The sequence below is a fragment of the Phascolarctos cinereus genome, unplaced genomic scaffold (genome assembly GCF_003287225.1).
Source record: "Phascolarctos cinereus isolate Bilbo 61053 unplaced genomic scaffold, phaCin_HiC Scaffold_9;HRSCAF=440, whole genome shotgun sequence".
NCBI lineage: Eukaryota > Metazoa > Chordata > Mammalia > Diprotodontia > Phascolarctidae > Phascolarctos > Phascolarctos cinereus.
In genome coordinates this window covers 41,887,972-41,905,520 of record NW_027556402.1, presented here as the reverse complement: position 1 = coordinate 41,905,520, position 17,549 = coordinate 41,887,972, and the positions used below count along the sequence as shown (strand labels likewise).

At 38.2% G+C, this 17,549-nt stretch overlaps 1 protein-coding gene across 1 annotated transcript in view; it reads left to right on the top strand.

Moving 5' to 3' along the window:
- Window positions 1-1,019: 1,019 nt before the first annotated feature.
- Window positions 1,020-17,549, top strand: part of MANBA (mannosidase beta) — a 107,406-nt gene continuing 90,876 nt past the window's right edge. Inside the window, 3 exon segments of the mRNA XM_021008374.2 lie at window positions 1,020-1,464; window positions 13,774-13,868; window positions 15,301-15,406. Coding sequence (XP_020864033.1) covers window positions 1,246-1,464; window positions 13,774-13,868; window positions 15,301-15,406 — 420 coding nt within the window. The 5' untranslated portion in view covers window positions 1,020-1,245.

The window sequence follows — 17,549 nt, the reverse complement described above, 5'->3', positions numbered from 1 at the left end:
TGTAAGCTCAGTAGGGATGGTTCATTCTTTGTCTTAGCAAATAGTGGGTTCTTAATAAATGTTTGAGGCAGCTAGGTGGCCAAGCCTGGTGTCTGGAAGAGTCCTCTTTCCGAGTTCAAATGTGGCCTCTGACACTTACTAGCTGTGTGACCCTGGGCAAGTCACTTAACCCTGTTTACCTCAGTTCCCTCATCTGTCAAATGAGCTGGAGAAGGAAATGACAAACCACGCCTGTTTCTTTGTCAAGAAAAACCCAAACAGGGTGAGGAAGAGGCAGACAGGACTGAAAAAGACTGATCAGTAATAAATGCTGGTTGAATGATCAGCTGCAGTAACAGGCTACCCCTCACTTCTCCCCACTTCCCCCCAATTCGGTTGTCTTTGCATTTGCTTGGATTTTTTCTTCTGTTTTCCCTCAATCACTTAATTCAGTGCCATCTTTCTCCCTGCCCGCTTCCCTTCCCTCCATTTACCTCCAGGCCCCTTAACAGAACAGGCCCCATTCCTCCAAATTGTCCACACCACTCGCGCCAGGGTATTTCTAGCACTAGGAAGACCAAACTGCATCAAGTGACAATTCATTTTTTTTAATCCATAAAGTAGGATAGTAGGATGAAAATATTTGCTTCAAAGTAAAAATGTTTTTCTTAAGTCCACACTTGGGGCACTTGTAGTGCTAGCCAAGTAGTCTTCACCCTCTTCTGGAGTTCTTTATTTTGACCTAGGTGGTACAGTGGTTAGTGCCAAGCCTGGAGTCAGGACGACTCATTTTCCCAAGTTCAAATCCAGAGCCCTGTGACCCTGGACAAGTCACTTGACCCTGTTTGCCTCAGTTTCCTCATCTGTAAAATGAGCTGGAGAAGGAAATGGCAAAGCACTCCAGTATCTTTGCCACAAATGAACAGATTTCAATGTAAGTGCTTTCCTTCGTCACCCTTTCTATTTTATTTTATGCATTTAAAAGCATTATTCTCCATACCTACAAAAGTCCAAGCCATAGGAGGCGCAGAACTCTCAGGCTGCGGGAGCGTGCATCTTCTTTGGGAGAACAAGCCCAGCAAAGCGCATGCGCCCTGGCTCAACTATGCCCCAGGCTTCCTTTTGCGTCGCGCAAAAAAAACTTTGAAAAGCGGTTATGCGGCCTGGGCTCAGCTGACCTCACGGGCGGGCGGGGAGGATCCGTAGGGTTCCCGGTGGTTTCCGACTGCCCAACCGCCTCTCCAGCTTGCTGCGCGGGTGCCTGGGATGGTGTCCCGGCCGCAGGCGAGCTGCCAACGCCTCCTCCTGCTGCTGCTGCTGCTGCTGCTGCTGGCGGCGGCCTCGCTGGGGCAGAGCCGGCCGAGGTCCGCCGGCCTCAGCTTGGCAGGCAGCTGGCTTCTCCGGAACCAGGACGGCTCCGTGGCGCTGGAGGCGCAGGTCCCGGGCTGCGTGCACAGCGCCCTGCTCCAGCACAGCCTGATCCAGGTATGGGGCGGCGCGCGCCTCGCTCGGGCTTCCCAGGCGCTTCCCTTTCTGCCTTTCCCCCGCTCTGCGGAGAAAATACGGCCCTAACAGTCGCTTTAGCGCCGGGTGGGCGTCCCAGTACCTGCAGCCCCGCTCCTAGTTCCACTGGGAACCTAGGGAGCCCAGGCGGACGCTGGAGAGGGGAGGGAGGAGGGAGGAGCTGAACTTGATCACGTCAATTTCTGACTCTGCGGAGTGAAAACAGCAGCTATTGACTACAGCCCAGTATGGTACTTGACTTTGTGGAAGTGACTGGAGAAAAAGACCGGTATAGGGAGGCCCTGGTCAGAGTGGATAATTAATTACTTGTGTAAATAATTACTAAGTGCGTGTGTTTTTAATAACCACCACCACCAAACCTGCACTTTACTCCCCCCCCCAAAATCTGGATATCCCAGGTGAAAATAGTTTGTTTTAAAATTAACTCAGTATAATTTATAATCTAGGCCTTTTGGGGGGTGATGGTGGTAGTGACGAAGGATTTAATAGGAACAGAAACAATATTACCAAAGGAAATGATTGTAGCAACATTTTGCTAGTTTTTTTTTTCCACTTTGGAAATTTAAAGTGGTAAAGAATAGGTAGGAAAAAGCTTTTCACCTTCCCTGGGATTTAGGTGGCTTTACTTTTTCTTTAAATTTTTTCTTTTTGACACCAAACTTCATATAATGAAGAACACAAAACAATGTCAGCACGAGAATGGGAATGAAAGCAGTGGATAGTGGGAGTGATACGAAGCTGAGGTTTGGCTGGGCAAGATCTACGACAGGCTAAGGGGACAAGACACTCTAGGACAGTGTAAAATTGAATTCCTTCACCGGGGGATCAAGATGGCAAAAGGAGGAAAGTATGTAGCAGGTGCAGGCATGATGGCCTGGGAGTGCCCTGTATCACACCGCCTCCCTTTTATCCTGAAAGGCCTCAACCTGTGTCTACGTTATTCTCTTAAAGATTTTGTAGAGTTGGGGAAGTAGACAATATGGCCAATAGTTAATTGATATTTCCTTGGTCACCTTTTTTTTTTCAGTTATGGTAGGTTTGTGGATTTTTTTTCCCCTTAAGCATTTGGTATACTTTTTTTTCTTTTAGATATATTGGAAATCGAGTTTTCTAATTTGGATTTGATTTTGAATGTTAGTTTAACAAATTTGTGGTTTGAATATAAACAGTTGATTTAGAAATGACTGTTACATCAGTCACTTGTTATTTCCTTTCTGTTAAAATATAACAAATTTTGTTCCTTTTTTATGTGTGGTGACTTTTTGGTGTTAGGAATGAATATCCAGCATCTTCCAATTTTTTCCTTGAGGAAGGTATTCGTGATATATAGGTGGAAGGCTTTTTTATGATGTACATACAAGCCTTTGGCCTCTCTTGTTTTATTTCTGAACAGTTTTTTTTAACAATGTGTTAACATTTTTCTATCCTGTCTTTTGCATTTAAAGTCGCCAAATATTAAAGTACACAATGGAGTTGTATTATATGTCCCTTTAATTTATCAAAGTCAAGTATATGGATTTGGAGAGAGGGAAAGAGGGAAAAGGGAGAGAGACAAAGGGAGAGACAGAGGTGGGGGGGGAGAGGGAGAGAGTAACAATTTTAAATAGTCTAGACTTGTCTCCCACTATTCCACTCAGTGAGCATCTGCCCTTGGTGACTTTCCCCATAAGCTTACAAGGCCCTGCCATGCTCCCTTTGACCACCTTTTACTTTCTTTTGCTTCTTGGTGAAACAAGGACCAGATGTTGGGTGGTGTAATATTCCCTTATTGTAATCACACTCTGGTGTGAAGCTTGTTCAGAGTTCATTTAGGTAGTTCAATTATTTTCAGTCGTGTCTGACTCTTTATGACCCATTTGGGGTTTTCTTGTCAAAGATATTGGAGGGGTTTGCCATTTACTTCTCTAGCTCATTTTATGGATGAGGAAACTGAGGAAAATAGGGTTATGTGACTTACCCAGGGTCACACAGCAAGTATGTGTCTGAGGCCAGATTTGAAATCAGGAAGAGGAGCCTTCCAGACTCCAGGCCCAAGACTCTATCCACTGTGCCACCTACCTGCTTATCTGTCAGTAGCTATTCCATAATTCAGGTTTCTTTTTTTCATTGTTAACTTGATGACACTCAAACCCCACTGCCCCAAACCCAGGAATTAAAAAAGAAAAGAAAAACAAAAACAAAAACATTTGTTAAAAAGCTGTAAAACTATAAACTTCAAATTACTCCACAGTAACATTTTAAAAAGATTTGTATGTTAGGTTTGACAAAAGTATATTTTTTGCTTCCATGCCTCTTTGTGCTCCTTTAAGTAATAGTGTCTGACATTTACCTATCACTTTAAAGTCAGCAAAACATTTCCTCTCAAGAGCTCTTTGGGTAATGTCCTGAGATTACTATTGTGTCCATTTTATAGCCATGGAAACTGAGGCTCTGAGAATTTAGATAAGCAGCTCATCATCGTACAGATAATTTTTATCTTAGGCAAGAATCACCCTCTCATATCTTCTGATTCTACCTATGTTCATTATGTCCTGCTCTTCCTGCAATCTGGGTGGTACAGTCAGTGAGTAGAGCCTGAGGCCTAGAGTCTAGAAGATCTGAGTTCAAATGCTGCTTCAGATACTTACTAGTGTGACCGTGGGTAAGTCACTTTACCTGTTTGCATCAGTTTCCTCATCTGGAAAATAGGGATAATAAAAATACCTACCTCCTAGGGTTGTGAGAATCAAATGAGATGATATTTATAAGTGCTTATCATAGTGCCTGGCACATAGTATATTTTGTATAGTGTATTTGTATAAAATATTTATTATTATTGTTAATTCTTCTGAGTATTTTTCTTTGAAATTTGTGACTTTATAAATGTACTTTAATAACATAGTCCATATATTCTTTTGTGATTCTACTTTCTTCACTATATATGAGTATATATAACTTTTCATGTTTCCTAGTAATCTTTGTATTTGTCATTTTTGTTGTTGTTGAGTGATTTCAGTTGTGTCTGACTCTTTGTGACTCATTGGAGTTTTCTGCAGCTCATTTGATAGATGAGGAAACTGAAGCAAATAGGGTTAAGTGACTTGCCCAGAATCACACAGCTAGCAAGTGTCTGAGGCCAGATTTGAACTCAGGATGAATCCTCCTGATTCCAGGCCTGGCACTCTATCTACCACCTAGCTACACTTGTCATTTCTTATAGTGTCAAAATATTCTTTTACATTTTTATGCCACGATTTGTTTAACCAATCCCTAATCATTGGTCAAAATGGGTTGTTTGCTTTTTTTTTTGCTGTTATAAATAGTATCGCTATGCCTGAACATACAAGTCCTCCCTCTATGCCTAACCGCTTTCAGAACATCATTAGGCAATAGTCCTAACAGTTAGATCACTGGTTCAAAGGTTATGAACAGTTTGGTACCTTTCATTATGTATTCCGGCCATACTGCTTTCGGAAAAGATGGTGGCAACTCAGTTATCCCAGCAGTGCTAGGAGTGTTCCTGTTTTTCCACAGCCCTGGCAACATTCATTTTATTGTTTCTTAACTATCCTTGCCAGTATTCTTAGCATGATGTGCTACCAAAGAATTGTTTTTGTTTATATTTGTTTGCTATTAGAAAGTTGGGGTACTTTTTCAAGTGGTTTTTGATGTGCAGTCCTCTTTTGAGGAGTGCCTCTTGATCTCTTTTGAGCATAAGAGAATGGATCTTACTCTGTTATTTGTTCCAGTTCCTTATAAATTTTGCGTGTCATATTTTTATCAGAGATATTTATGGCAAATATTTTTCTCTCTTCTCAGAATTTTGCTTTTGTTGTGTAAAAACTTTTACATCATCAAATCCGTCTGTTTTGTCTCAAATAACTGCTTGCATTTAATAGCTGAAAAAAGTTTCCTTTAAAGTTGTTATGTATTCCATTAATTTTTTTATCTAAAAAAATTTAGCGGGGCAACTAGGTGGTGCAGTGGATAGAGCACTGGCCCTGGAGTCAGGAGGACCTGAGTTCAAATCTGGTCTTGGATCAGATACTTGACACTAGCTGTGTGACCCTGGGCAAGTCACTTAACCGCAATTGCCTCACCAAAAAAAAAAAAAGAAAGGAAAAAAAAGAAAAAGAAAAAAATTTAGATCATTGATTTAATTTATGATAGCACAAATTGTATATCCCATCTCATTTCTTACCGTGTAACTATTCAATTTTCCCAGTGGTTTTCATTTGATGATTTCTTTCCTCTATCTGTTATGATTGTGGCTTCATCAAACAGTAGCCCTTTGTGTGCAGCTAGTTTTAAACCTGCATCATCTGTTTTCTTTGCTGTATTTTTAAAAATTCTTGCACTAGATAATTCTGATAATTACTACTTAAAAGTATAATTTGAGATTGACTGTAAAGTTTTTTCATTCTCTCCATCAATAATTCCCCTTTATAATCTTGTCTGTTTCTTCTCTATGCGTTTTATCCCTTCATCTAATTTTTTGAAGTAGCCCATTGAATTTTCGTAGCAAATATCTTTTGTCACATTTTATATAAAATATTAATACTAAAAATCAATCATAATGCAGTTTGTGAAGTGCTTCTAAGAGGACAGATCCTGTAATTTATCATTTCAGCAATGCAGATTTTCACATGATGGATTACCCTTAGTGGCTTTTTACCAAACTCAGGAGCGGTACCAGCCTTGCTAGTAAAGCAGTCAGGTCATCAGAGAATGTCCCTGGGTTCTAGTTGACTTGTAGCCATTGTTTTTGTATTGTATCAACTATATATATACATTAATTTTTATAGTATTACCATCTTGACTATTGACTGGCCCCTGCCATGAACATTGGATAGAGTTTTATCTGGTTACTTAATTATTTCTTTATTTTTGTTAAAATTGTTTCATAGTTGTAGCTACACAGGTCTTGTAGTATGTGTCTTCGTTGGCATATCTGCCTACAAAATGTCTGACCATTTAATACATTTTATCATTTTTATAAAGGATGTTTCTCTTTCATTTTTTCTCTTGATTTCTGTGATATACAGAAAGACTCATGGCTTTTGTGGGTTTATTTTAAATTCTGGTATGTTGCTAAAGCAATTTATCATCTGATTTTTGAAAAAATAAATATAGCACACTGGAACTAAATATGTAGTATGAGACACATTTTTGAACATACCCAATGTGGGAATTTTTTCCCCCTTAACTATGCTTGTTGCAAAGGTTTTGTTTTTCTTTTCTTTTTTTATGCGAGGGGGGAGATGGGAGAGAGAAAAAAATGTTTAGTTTAAAAAATTTATTTAAAAATGAATATTGCATATCGTTTTTTAGTGTAATATTTAACTCTGTATTTTCTAGTACTTATTCTCTCAATTCTTTTTCTTGTCTTATATCAAGTGGTTAAAAGAAGCAGTCTCATCAGTTGATCCTCGAAGTGGATTCTCAAGCATTCCAAGAGGTAGAAATAAGCAGGGAATGCATTCCAGGTATGGGAAGATACCCTGTTCAAAGACATGTAGGATGGATTGCTGATTTTGGAGCCAAAGCCAGTAGTCCAGCGTTTCTAGAAAGCAGAGCTTGTGGAGGAGAGTTTTGTGAAATGAATCTGTACAGACAGCCTTTTAAATGCCTTGAGCTGAAGGTTTATATATTATATTTTTGTCATATTTTAAAAGTTTTCCCCATTAAAAAAATTTAATAAGCATTTATTCTCTTTCTCCCACTATTGCTTCTTCCTTGTTTTGAAATCAGCCTCTTGTAACAAATGTGTATAGTTAGTAAAATCAAACTCCCGCAGTGGCCATATCCACAAATGTCTCATTCTGCATCTCCAGTCCATCCCCTTGCTCTCAGGAGGTGGGTTAGGTATCATGTGTCATTATAAGTCCCCTGGAGTCCTGGTTGGAGTTCTTAGGTCTTTCAAAGTTGTTTTTCCTTTGGAATGTTATTTTGTAAATTGTCCTCCTGGTCCTGCTTATTTTACTGCATCAGTTCATAAAAGTCTCCCCAGGTTTCTGTGAAACTTCCCCTTTCATCATTTCTTATGTCACCAGTCTATTACATTCTAATTCTATAACGTGTTTAACCTTTCCCCAGGTAATGGAGTATTCCCTTAGTTTCCAGGTCTTTGTCCTCACAAAAAGAGGTACATGATATTTTTGTAAATGTGGGTCCTTTTCTTCTTTTCCTGATAGCTTTGGAGTCTAGGCCTAGTAATGGCATTATTGTGTTGAGTAGCTTTTTGGGATATAACTTGAAATTCCTGGAAAGGTTTTCTTATTGATATAATTTTGTGTAGTTTATATAGAAAAGCCAGCATATCATAGTGAGTCAAGTCTAGGACTTGAAGTTAGGTTGAAGGGGTTTAAATCATGCTTCTTGCACTTAACTAGCTATGTGCTGGGAGGCAAGTCACTTAGCGAATATCTGCTTAGGCATCTCCCTGGGATTTATCTACTAAGGCCTATATAGGTTGTGATCTATGTTGGTGGAGAGAGTTTCCATATTGGAGTTCTTTACATTAACCAAATTACAGATTGTGCCAGGGTAAAAGCTGTTATAAAGGTGTTTGTACTATTTGAGCCTATTGGATTAGGGAACAGCCTTTGGAATTTGGGGGCCTATGGTTTTCAAAGAAATCTAGTGGGATTAATAAGAAGAGATTGAATATCAGTGATGATCTGATGGAAAGAGCCCTAAACTGGAACTTAGGAGACCTTTGTTCTACTCCTGGCTCTGCCCACAATAACCGTGTAACCTTGGGGAAGTAATTTAATTTCTTCCAGTGCTTAGTCCCTTCATCTGGAAAATGGCAGAATTGGACCTGATGGTCTTAAAGTTCCATTTCATCTCTAAAGTTCAGTGATTTTTAAAGTTAGTTGAACTGACCTCACATCCCTTAAATGTTCCTCCTAGGAAGGGAGAGAAAAAGCATTATTTTTGAGATCAGTTACTGGTTGGAAATAGATGCCCAATGGGAGAATGTCATCAGGGCTATCAGCCATTTGTTGATAATTTTTAGTAGGATAAAGCAGGTGATAGATAAGACTCCTTTGTCCCTTAAGCCCTACCCCCTCTTCTGTTTTTCTTTTTTCTTTTTGCTGTGTTCTCTTATTGACATTAGATATTGGCTACCCTCTATGACTCTTGGCTTCATGTGACTCTGTAGTCACAATCCTGCAGCCTTTGTCTTAATGGTATACTAGGATTTTTTCTTTTATAAAGTGATCTGGGCTGATAAAAGCTGTGGCTCCACTTTCTGCATGTGTGGTCAGTCACAAGACCAGGTGGGTCAAGTGATTGGAGGGGAGGATTCCAGGGTGATGAGTGAGGGAACCATATGGAGAATGGGCAAACTGTGGTCCTCTCTGCCTGGACAGAGAACAGGAAAATTGATTTGGAATGGAGAATTATGCCCCAGTAAAGTTTTACAAACCTGGTTTCATATCTTTTAGGCTGCCACAAACTAAGATTTTCAAAATAATGCTTTGTGGTAATATATGGGGTGTCTCAAAAGTCTTCATGCAATTATAAGCCATGTTGTCCCAGAAGTGTTATGGTACAGTGGAAAGACTGCAAGGTTTGGATAGAGTAATTGATTATAATGAAAATGATGATGACAACAAGAATATTAATATTTTTAGCTGTGAGAAAATTCACTTCATGGAGCTTCATGTTGACATTCAGCACCCGGACTTGGATTCAGGAAGATGTGTTCAAATCCTGCTTCAGATACTTACTATCTATGTGATCTTAGACAAGTCACTTAATCTTTTATAGCCTCAGTTTCCTCATCTGTAAAAATGGGGACAGTAGTAGCATTTATCTCCCAAGGTTACTATGTGAATCAAATGAGATAACATTTGTCAAGCTCTGTGCAAATCTTAGTATGCTACATATAAGCACTGTTGTTGTTGTTAGCATTGTTAAAGTGTTGCACTAGTCAGATGGGTACTAGTGCTCCGGTGGGGGCTTCAAACAAATCTTTTGGGAAGTGGACCAAAGTGAAGTGAAGAATTTGCATAGCAGTGGATGGAGTACTAGGATGTGTCCTAGGAACCCTTTAGGAAGGCTTTGGTTTTTATTTCAAATCATAATCCAGTGTTGCATCCTTGTATGAGGGTTTTTCTACACATGTTGTTTTAGCCTCAGATTGTGGTCAGGGTATCTTTTTATGTTTTTTGTAGCACAAAATGATGCAGATAGTGAAACCGGGAAAGCTTAATTTAAATACATTTAACTATATATTGCAAGTGCATATTTGTCTATAATTGCATTTATTACTGAGTGTCTAGGTTGCTGTTTTAAAAATTATTTCCCTATACTTAGTTTTTCACAGCATGACAACTATGGAAGTGTTTTGCATGACTACACATGTATAACCTGTATTGAGTTGCTTGCCTTTTCAATGAGAGTGGCTGGGGAGGGAAGAAGCGAGAAAATTTGGAACCCAGAGTTTTAAAAACACATGTTAAAAAGTTGTTTTAACATGCAACTGGGAGATAAGAAATATAGGAAGTGGGGTATAGAAATCTATCCTGCCCTAAAGGAAAATAGAAGGGGAAGGGGATAAGAGAAGTGGGGGGAGAGATAGAAGCGAGGACAGATTAGGGGAAGGGGTATACAGAATGCATGCCATCTTGGGGTAGGGGGAGGGATGAGATGGGGAGAAAATTTGAAACTCGAAATCTTGTGGAAACGAATATTGAAAATTAAAAATAAATGCGTTAAAAACAAAACAAAACAAAAAATAAAAATTATTTCCCTCTTCCTCAAACTACTTAAATGATAACCTTCTTAAAGGCAGAAAATTCCTTTTTTTTTTTTAACACCTCTGTAGCTAGAGCAACATGGCTCACTGAGCATTTAAAAAAAATGCCTGGAGGGCCTTTAGTGTGAGCAGACACAACAAGCCTGCCTGGGCTGTAGGGGTAACTGCTGTTCATGATTTGAGGTCCTATAGGCTTCAAACTGTTGCTGGCTAAAGAGAATCATAGGGCAGCCAAGTGGTGCGATGGATAGAGTGCCAGGTCTGAAGACAAGAAGACTCATCTTTCTGAGTTCACATCCTGCCTCAGACACTTACTAGCCGTTTGACTCTAGGCAAGGCACTTCACCCTATTTGCCTCAGTTTCCTCTTCTGTAAAATGAGCTGGAGAAGGAAATGGCAAACCACTCCAGTATCTTTGCCAAGAAAACCCCAAATGGGGTCACAAAGAGTCAGACATGACTGAACAACAGGCTGAATTATGCTCCTTGACCACACATCTTAAGATCACTGGTTCTCCTGCCAATGCATTATTCATCTTCATCTTTTTTGGTTGTTTGCCAGTTGTCAGGGGTTCTGAACCTTTTTTGGGCGTGTATGTTGTGGACCCCTTCAGCAGGCTGATGAAGCCTGTGGACCTCCTCTAAGTAGTTTTTAAATGCCTAAAGTACATAGGATTACACTATCAAGTCAATAAGCATTTATTAAGCACCTATTATTAACAATAACTAGCCCTTAATGCAGCACTTTATAGTTTGTGAAGCACTTTACTGTATTTCATTATTTCAACAACCCTGGGAGGTAGGCGCTGTTATCATTCCCATGTTCCATAGGAAGAAACTGAGACAGATAGTGGGTAAATGACTTGCCTAGGGTCATATAGCTAAGATGTGTCTGAAGCCGGATTCAGACTCTTTTTATTGACTCCAAGTCCACTGCTTTATCTGCTAGGCCACCTAGCTGCCTACTATGTGCCAGGCACTGTGGTAAGCCCTGGGGTGCAAAGAATGACAAAAAACCGAAACAAAACAGTGCAATAAGCTCGTGTTCTAATGGGGAAACAGCAAACAACTGTGTATAGAGGAAACTGTTGAAATATAGTGAGCAAAATCCTTTTTTTAAATTTTTTTTATACTCTAGATTCAGAATGTCTGATTTAGATAATGGAATAACTAAGCAGGGAGTATGTCCAGGAAATGTCTAACAGACAGTGAAAATAAACAGCTGTTGTCAGTTCTGTTTATTAAGTTTGAGGTTGAGTGCAAATGAAGTTTCTCTTACAGAATTAGTGGTAAAAAGGCTCTAACTGGTCAGGGATTCTACAGGTTAAGCAGGTCTAACTCAGTGCAGGTCAGGAGCTTATGCAGTATGTTGTAAATGGAATCATTAAAGGGATGCTGTAAGTATTGCTATACCATGTGTCATTTGGGCCCCAGCCTTTGACACAAAGGACTTCTATTTTAATTTTTTGGGGTGGGGGAGGGGCAGTGAGCTTCTCTCTTTCTCTTTCTCTCTCTCTCTATATGTATATGTGTGTATCTGTGTGTATGTATATATATGTATGGAGTGCTTCTTTAACAGGTTATGAATTTTTTAAAAATTAATTTTTTTTCTCCCTCCTATCACACCCTTCCATTAAACAATACAAAAAGATAAAATGTCTATAATAAACATGCATGATGCAGAAAAAACAGATTCCCACACTGGCTGTGTCCAAAAACATGTCTCATTCTGCATTTGAAGCCTGCCGCCTTTCCATCAGGAGGTGAGTGCAGTGCTTCATCTCTAGTTTCCTGAACTTATGGCTTGTCATTGTATTAATTGGGTTCTTCAGAGTTTTTAAGGTTTTCAAAATTGTTTTTTTATAATGTTATCATTGTATAAATTGTTCTAGTTTTTTCACTTCACTCTATACCAGTTCATAGAGGTCTGCCCATTTTTTCTGAAACTGTCATTTTTGGGAATCATTTTTTTATGGCAACAATATTGCATTGCATTTCTTTATCATAATTTGTTTAGCTATGCCTTCACTACAGAACACTTCTTTAGTTTGCAGTTTTTAGCTACATTAAAAAGAGGTACTACCAATATTTTTGCATATAGGTGTCCTTTTCCTCTTTCTTTGATCTTTTGTGGGCATAGACTCCTTCCACTTGAACAAATAGGTGCACCTTTCTGTATTTTTCTTGGCTCTTTTGTTTTCATTTCAAAATGTCTACTCATATCTGACCTTTTCATTAAAAATTCTTAGAAACACTTTATTTGATTAAAGCCTCATTTTCCCTGGTAGTTTTTTTTTTAAACTTTATTTTTATAGATAGATTTTTCTTGGTTGTGAACCTTTTCATCTTTTACCTTTTTAAATATTGTATTATAAAATCTCCTTTTCTTTGAAAAAGTAACTGCCAAGTCTTTTGTGATCCTTATTGTGGCTTCTTGGTACTTGAACTTTTTTGGGGGGAGGAGGGAAGCTACTTGTAATGTGTTTTTTTTAAATGTTATATTTTTTCTATTTTCACTTTGGTTCTAAGAATTCTGGACAGTTTTCACTTACAATTTCTTGAGATTTGGTAACTAGGCTTTTTTGGTAATGATATTCTTACATTATCTTTCCTTGACCTGTTTTCCAGGTTTAAAAAAAATACTCTGATGCTTATATATTCTTTCTTTCCCCCCCAATCTTTTGATTTTATTTTAATATATCTTTTTGTCTCATCAAATTGATTTGTCTGGCCCAGTGTAATACTGAGGACAGTCAGTTTTTAGGTAAGGTTTTCTCCTTGTTCTTCATTCCTTCCTAGCTATTCTGTTTTTTTAATTTCCCTTCATTTCTTCCAGGCATTCTTATAATTCTTGTGGAGGTGTGTTGTGGGATGGCTCTCTTCCTCAGGGTTTACCTCAAGGTATCTTTCAGTCCAGCATATTTCCTCACAGTATTTGGTGTTTTCCTTGGTTTGGTCATTTCAGTAGCTTCAGTAGGTAGGTTGGGGCTGTGTGGAGTGGGGGTGGGGCACGTGCTTGCATCAAGCTCCTGAACAGCAGAGGCAGACCATGCCTGGGCCTCAGTGTGGTAGTGAAGACTAGATATTGTTTTCTGTGTTTCTTTTTTTCTTTTTTCTTTTTTGGCTTTTTTTGGTGAGGCAGTCGGGGTTAAGTGACTTGCCCAGGGTCACACAGCTAGCAAGTGTCAAGTATCGAAGCTAAATTTGAACTCAGATCCTCCTGACTCCAAGGTCAGAGATCTATCCACTGTGCCACCTAGCTGCCCCTTCTCTGTGTTTCTTTTCAAACTCTGTTCTATTCCTTTTGTGCATTTAAAAAAGAAAAAGTTTCAATGGCCATCTTTTGTCAGCTGTTTCATTTTAAATATTTTTTGGGATCTTATTTTGTTGGAGGAAGGGTTAATAGTTTAAACTCTGTCTCTATGGCCAAGAGTTCAGTGATTGTTCGACGTGGTATAACTTTTTCAATTTTTTTTGTAACGTTGTTAAGTAAATATTTTTGACTTTTATTTGTACCTACAGGATCCTTACTATAGATTTAATGACCTGAATTATAGTTGGATCTCCTTGGATAACTGGATCTACAGCAAGGAATTTAGGATTCCCTTTGACTTCAGGTAAGTAGTTTTTTTTTCTAACTTCTAATAATAATCTTTAGAGGCTGAATATTGGAGTAAAGTATGATTCAAAAGCCATCTCTTAAGTGTCAATCATTTTGTAAAGTGTGCTGCTTGCCCTTCCCCACGCCTGTTCATCTTACATTTGGAAGTCTACAAGGCAGATTACTCTTTTGAAATACTGATTTTTATTATGTGTTCCCTGACCTGGGAATTGAAACAAGACAAGACTTTCCTACATAGATTTCAAGATGCTTCTTAATATGTTCCCTTTCTACATCGTGATCTTCTTTCTCATCATTCCTGAGCATAAATCCTTCATTTTAGTTAATCTTGACACCTTAATGTTGCCCATAAATGTCATACTGGTTCCCATTTCCTTGACTTTGTTTATACTATTTTCCTGCCTCCACTTTCCTCTCTCATTATATGACTTTACTAGGGTTTAGGGCCAAGCTTAGGTCTAACCTTATTACGAAGCCTCCCTGACTAGTCCATATTGACCAATCTAATCCATCTTCCTTTCATAGGCTTCTGCAGTACTTAGTCTGTACAAATTCTACTTGCTATTGTTCTTCCTTTGGTTCTTGTGTGTTCTTTTTAACTTTCCAGTTAAATTTTTTTAACTAAATTTTTTTTCAATTAATAAGCATTTATATTTTCTCCTTCCCTTTGAGTAAGAAAAAAAGAAAACCAAAACCCTTGTAACAAATATATGAGTAGACAAGCAAAACAAATTCCTACCTTGGTCATGGTTAAAAATAAATGTCTCACTCTGAATTCCCTAATTAGATTGTTAAGTTCCTCTGGTATAGAGATAATGTCCTCAGTAGGGCTTACCAGAGTTTTGAACATGTGATGGTAACTCAAGAAATACTTGCTGGTTGAAGTTAGGGAGTTCTTTAGTTTTAATAATAATATTTACATTCTACTTTATATTTTTGAAAGCTCACACATCTGGTATCCCATTTATATTCAATCCTATGCGATAAGGAATTTCAAACACTTAGAAATGATGTTATTCTTTCTAATGAAAAGTAATGTATTCTATATAATGGAAATTTCCATAAAAAACTATATATTTGAAATATGGTAGGAAAAATGAGAAATTCTCCTTAAGAGCAGCTTTTTATTCTATTTTATTTTTTTGTGAGGGCAGTTGGGGTTAAGTGACTTCCCCAGAGTCACACAGCTAGTGAGTGTTATGTGTCTGAGGGCTGGATTTGAACTCAGGTCCTCCTGACTTCAGGGCCGGTGCTCTATCCACTGCGCCACCTAGCTGCCCCAAGAGCAGCTTTTTAATAATAATGTTTATCCCATAAAATGGTCATATACCTTTATTTCCATTAGCTAGTAAGGGAAGTTTTCTTGAAATGTTACTATCAGAATTAAGTGATATGTTAATTAAAATCTTTTCCTTTATTTTTCTTAGCAAATTGCAAAAAGTAAATTTGATTTTCGAGGGAGTTGATACAGTCGCAGAGGTTCTCCTCAATAATGTCACTGTTGGGAAAACAGACAACATGTTCAAAAGATTCGTAAGTAAATAGTGTCCAGAAAGAGGAATAAGGGTTAGGCTTTCCCTTTGCATGTGTTAACAGGATTTTATGGAGCCAGTCTCTAACTTGGGAATGACAAAACATTTTCAAACTCCCAGAGTTTGGCAGATACCAACTTTTCTCTGCTCTTGGATAAACTCTACCCCTAGTCTGTGCTGTGGAACTACGCACCTTTTGGGAGGCTGATAAGTTTGAATTTTTGTCACTGAATATCTAAGTGTCTTCAGAGTTTTTACATTAAAAAAGATCAATTGTTTTTGGTTTTAGAGGATACTTGTACTTTAGATTTGTTTCTTTTCACACTTTCATTCTAGGATTGCCTATAATCATAGTGGCATTATTTTTCATTATCCAACCAGTACACAGAGCCTAGTGCAATGTAAAAACTGCCAATGTGTATGGAATATTAAAGACAGTCATTTTCTGAAGGAACATGGGAGTTGATTGTTATGGAAATTCTAGTAACCTATGCAATCTACCACCTAATTTAGGACTGCTTTCTGTAATAAAATGTTTAATTTAGTAGGGACATCACAAATACAAATCCACTTTTTTCATAGTACTATACTAGGCCATCCCTAGATGCATTTTGAATTCTTTCTTCATAACTTTTGGAAAGTCGAAAATAGAACACTCAGTAAGAGTGGCCATACCTGTGGGTCCATGTATATCAATCCTCTCACATCCTTGCCAGAAAAAAGTGCCATGAAGGAAATTTTCCTCATGAAAGGAAAGGACATAAGGATACGATGTCACAAAGGGTAGTACTCCATGTGTAGTGGAAATGATGGACAACAAGGAAGCGCCACCCTCGGAGACCCCATGCCAGAAGGCAGTGACTCTTATCAGCTGTCATCTGCTAATCACACATATCATTCACAAGCCATTTATATAGAGAAAAAATGTTCAAGAAAAAGTCAAGGATTAAAAAAAATTTTTAAAAAGTGTTTTCAGATACAAAGGAGAGCCCAAAAAGAAGATTGTACATGAAACTGCACATTTCTAATTCCTCTGGCTTGTTTTCTTTTCAAGTATAGAAGAGATTTGGCTGGTAACTTTCAAAGCTGTCCTGCTTGTTTGGGTTCTTTCCCCTACATTTAAAAAAATGCTTCAGTGACACCCTTGCTTCATTGCAAGAAAGAGGAACAAAATACACTGCATCAGATACACATAGTGAAAAAAAAAACAAACTTCCACATTTTCCGTGTGCAAAAAATGGCTCGTTCTGTACCTTGAATTACTCTCCTCTCTCCTGAGAGGTAGGTAACATGTTTCATTGCTATCACTGTTATCTCTGAAGTATTTCAGACTTAAAACATTGTTGTATAGATTGTTCTCTTGGTTCTACTCACTTCCGTATGCATGACTTCATACAAGTCTTCTAAGGTTTCTTTGAATCCGTCCCTTTCATCACTTCTTTATGTCATAGTCATATGGTATTACATTCATACTATAATTTGTTCAGTCATTCCCCAATCGATGGTCACCCCCTTAGTTTCCAGTATTTTGCCACCACAAAAAGTGCTTCTATAGATATTTTTCTAGGGAGGAGTCCTTTTTCTCTTTCTTTGGTATCTTTGAAGTCTAGGCTCAGTAGTGGTATTGCTGGGTGAAAGGGTATGCACAGTCGAGTCTTTGGGGGCGTGGTTCCAAATTGCTTTCCAGAATAGTTGGACCAATTCACAGCTCCTCTAATATTGAATTAATGGGCCTCTTTTCCTCCAGTCCTTCCAGTAGTTGTAATTTCCCCTTTTTTGTCCTTTGCCAATCCTCTGGTGTGAGATAGAATGTCAGTTGTTTTAATTTTCATTTTTCTAATTATTAGTGATTCTGAGCATTTTTTCTTAAGTCTGTTGATAGCTTGAATTTCTTCCTTTGGGAGCTGAGTGTTCACATAAAAAGTGGAGTATTGTAGGAAATTATATTGATCTTTTTTCTTCAAGATTGAGAAGTAGATTTTTTTTAAAAAATAGAAATTCATGTTCCAGTTTATATACCCATTCCAGAATTAGGATATGGAAACATATTTTCTGTCATTTTTTTTGGCTTTTTCCTGGCTTTTCTTTCTTTCTTTATTTTTTTAGACTTTGAACAAAAGTCTTCAAACAGTAATGAGGAATTT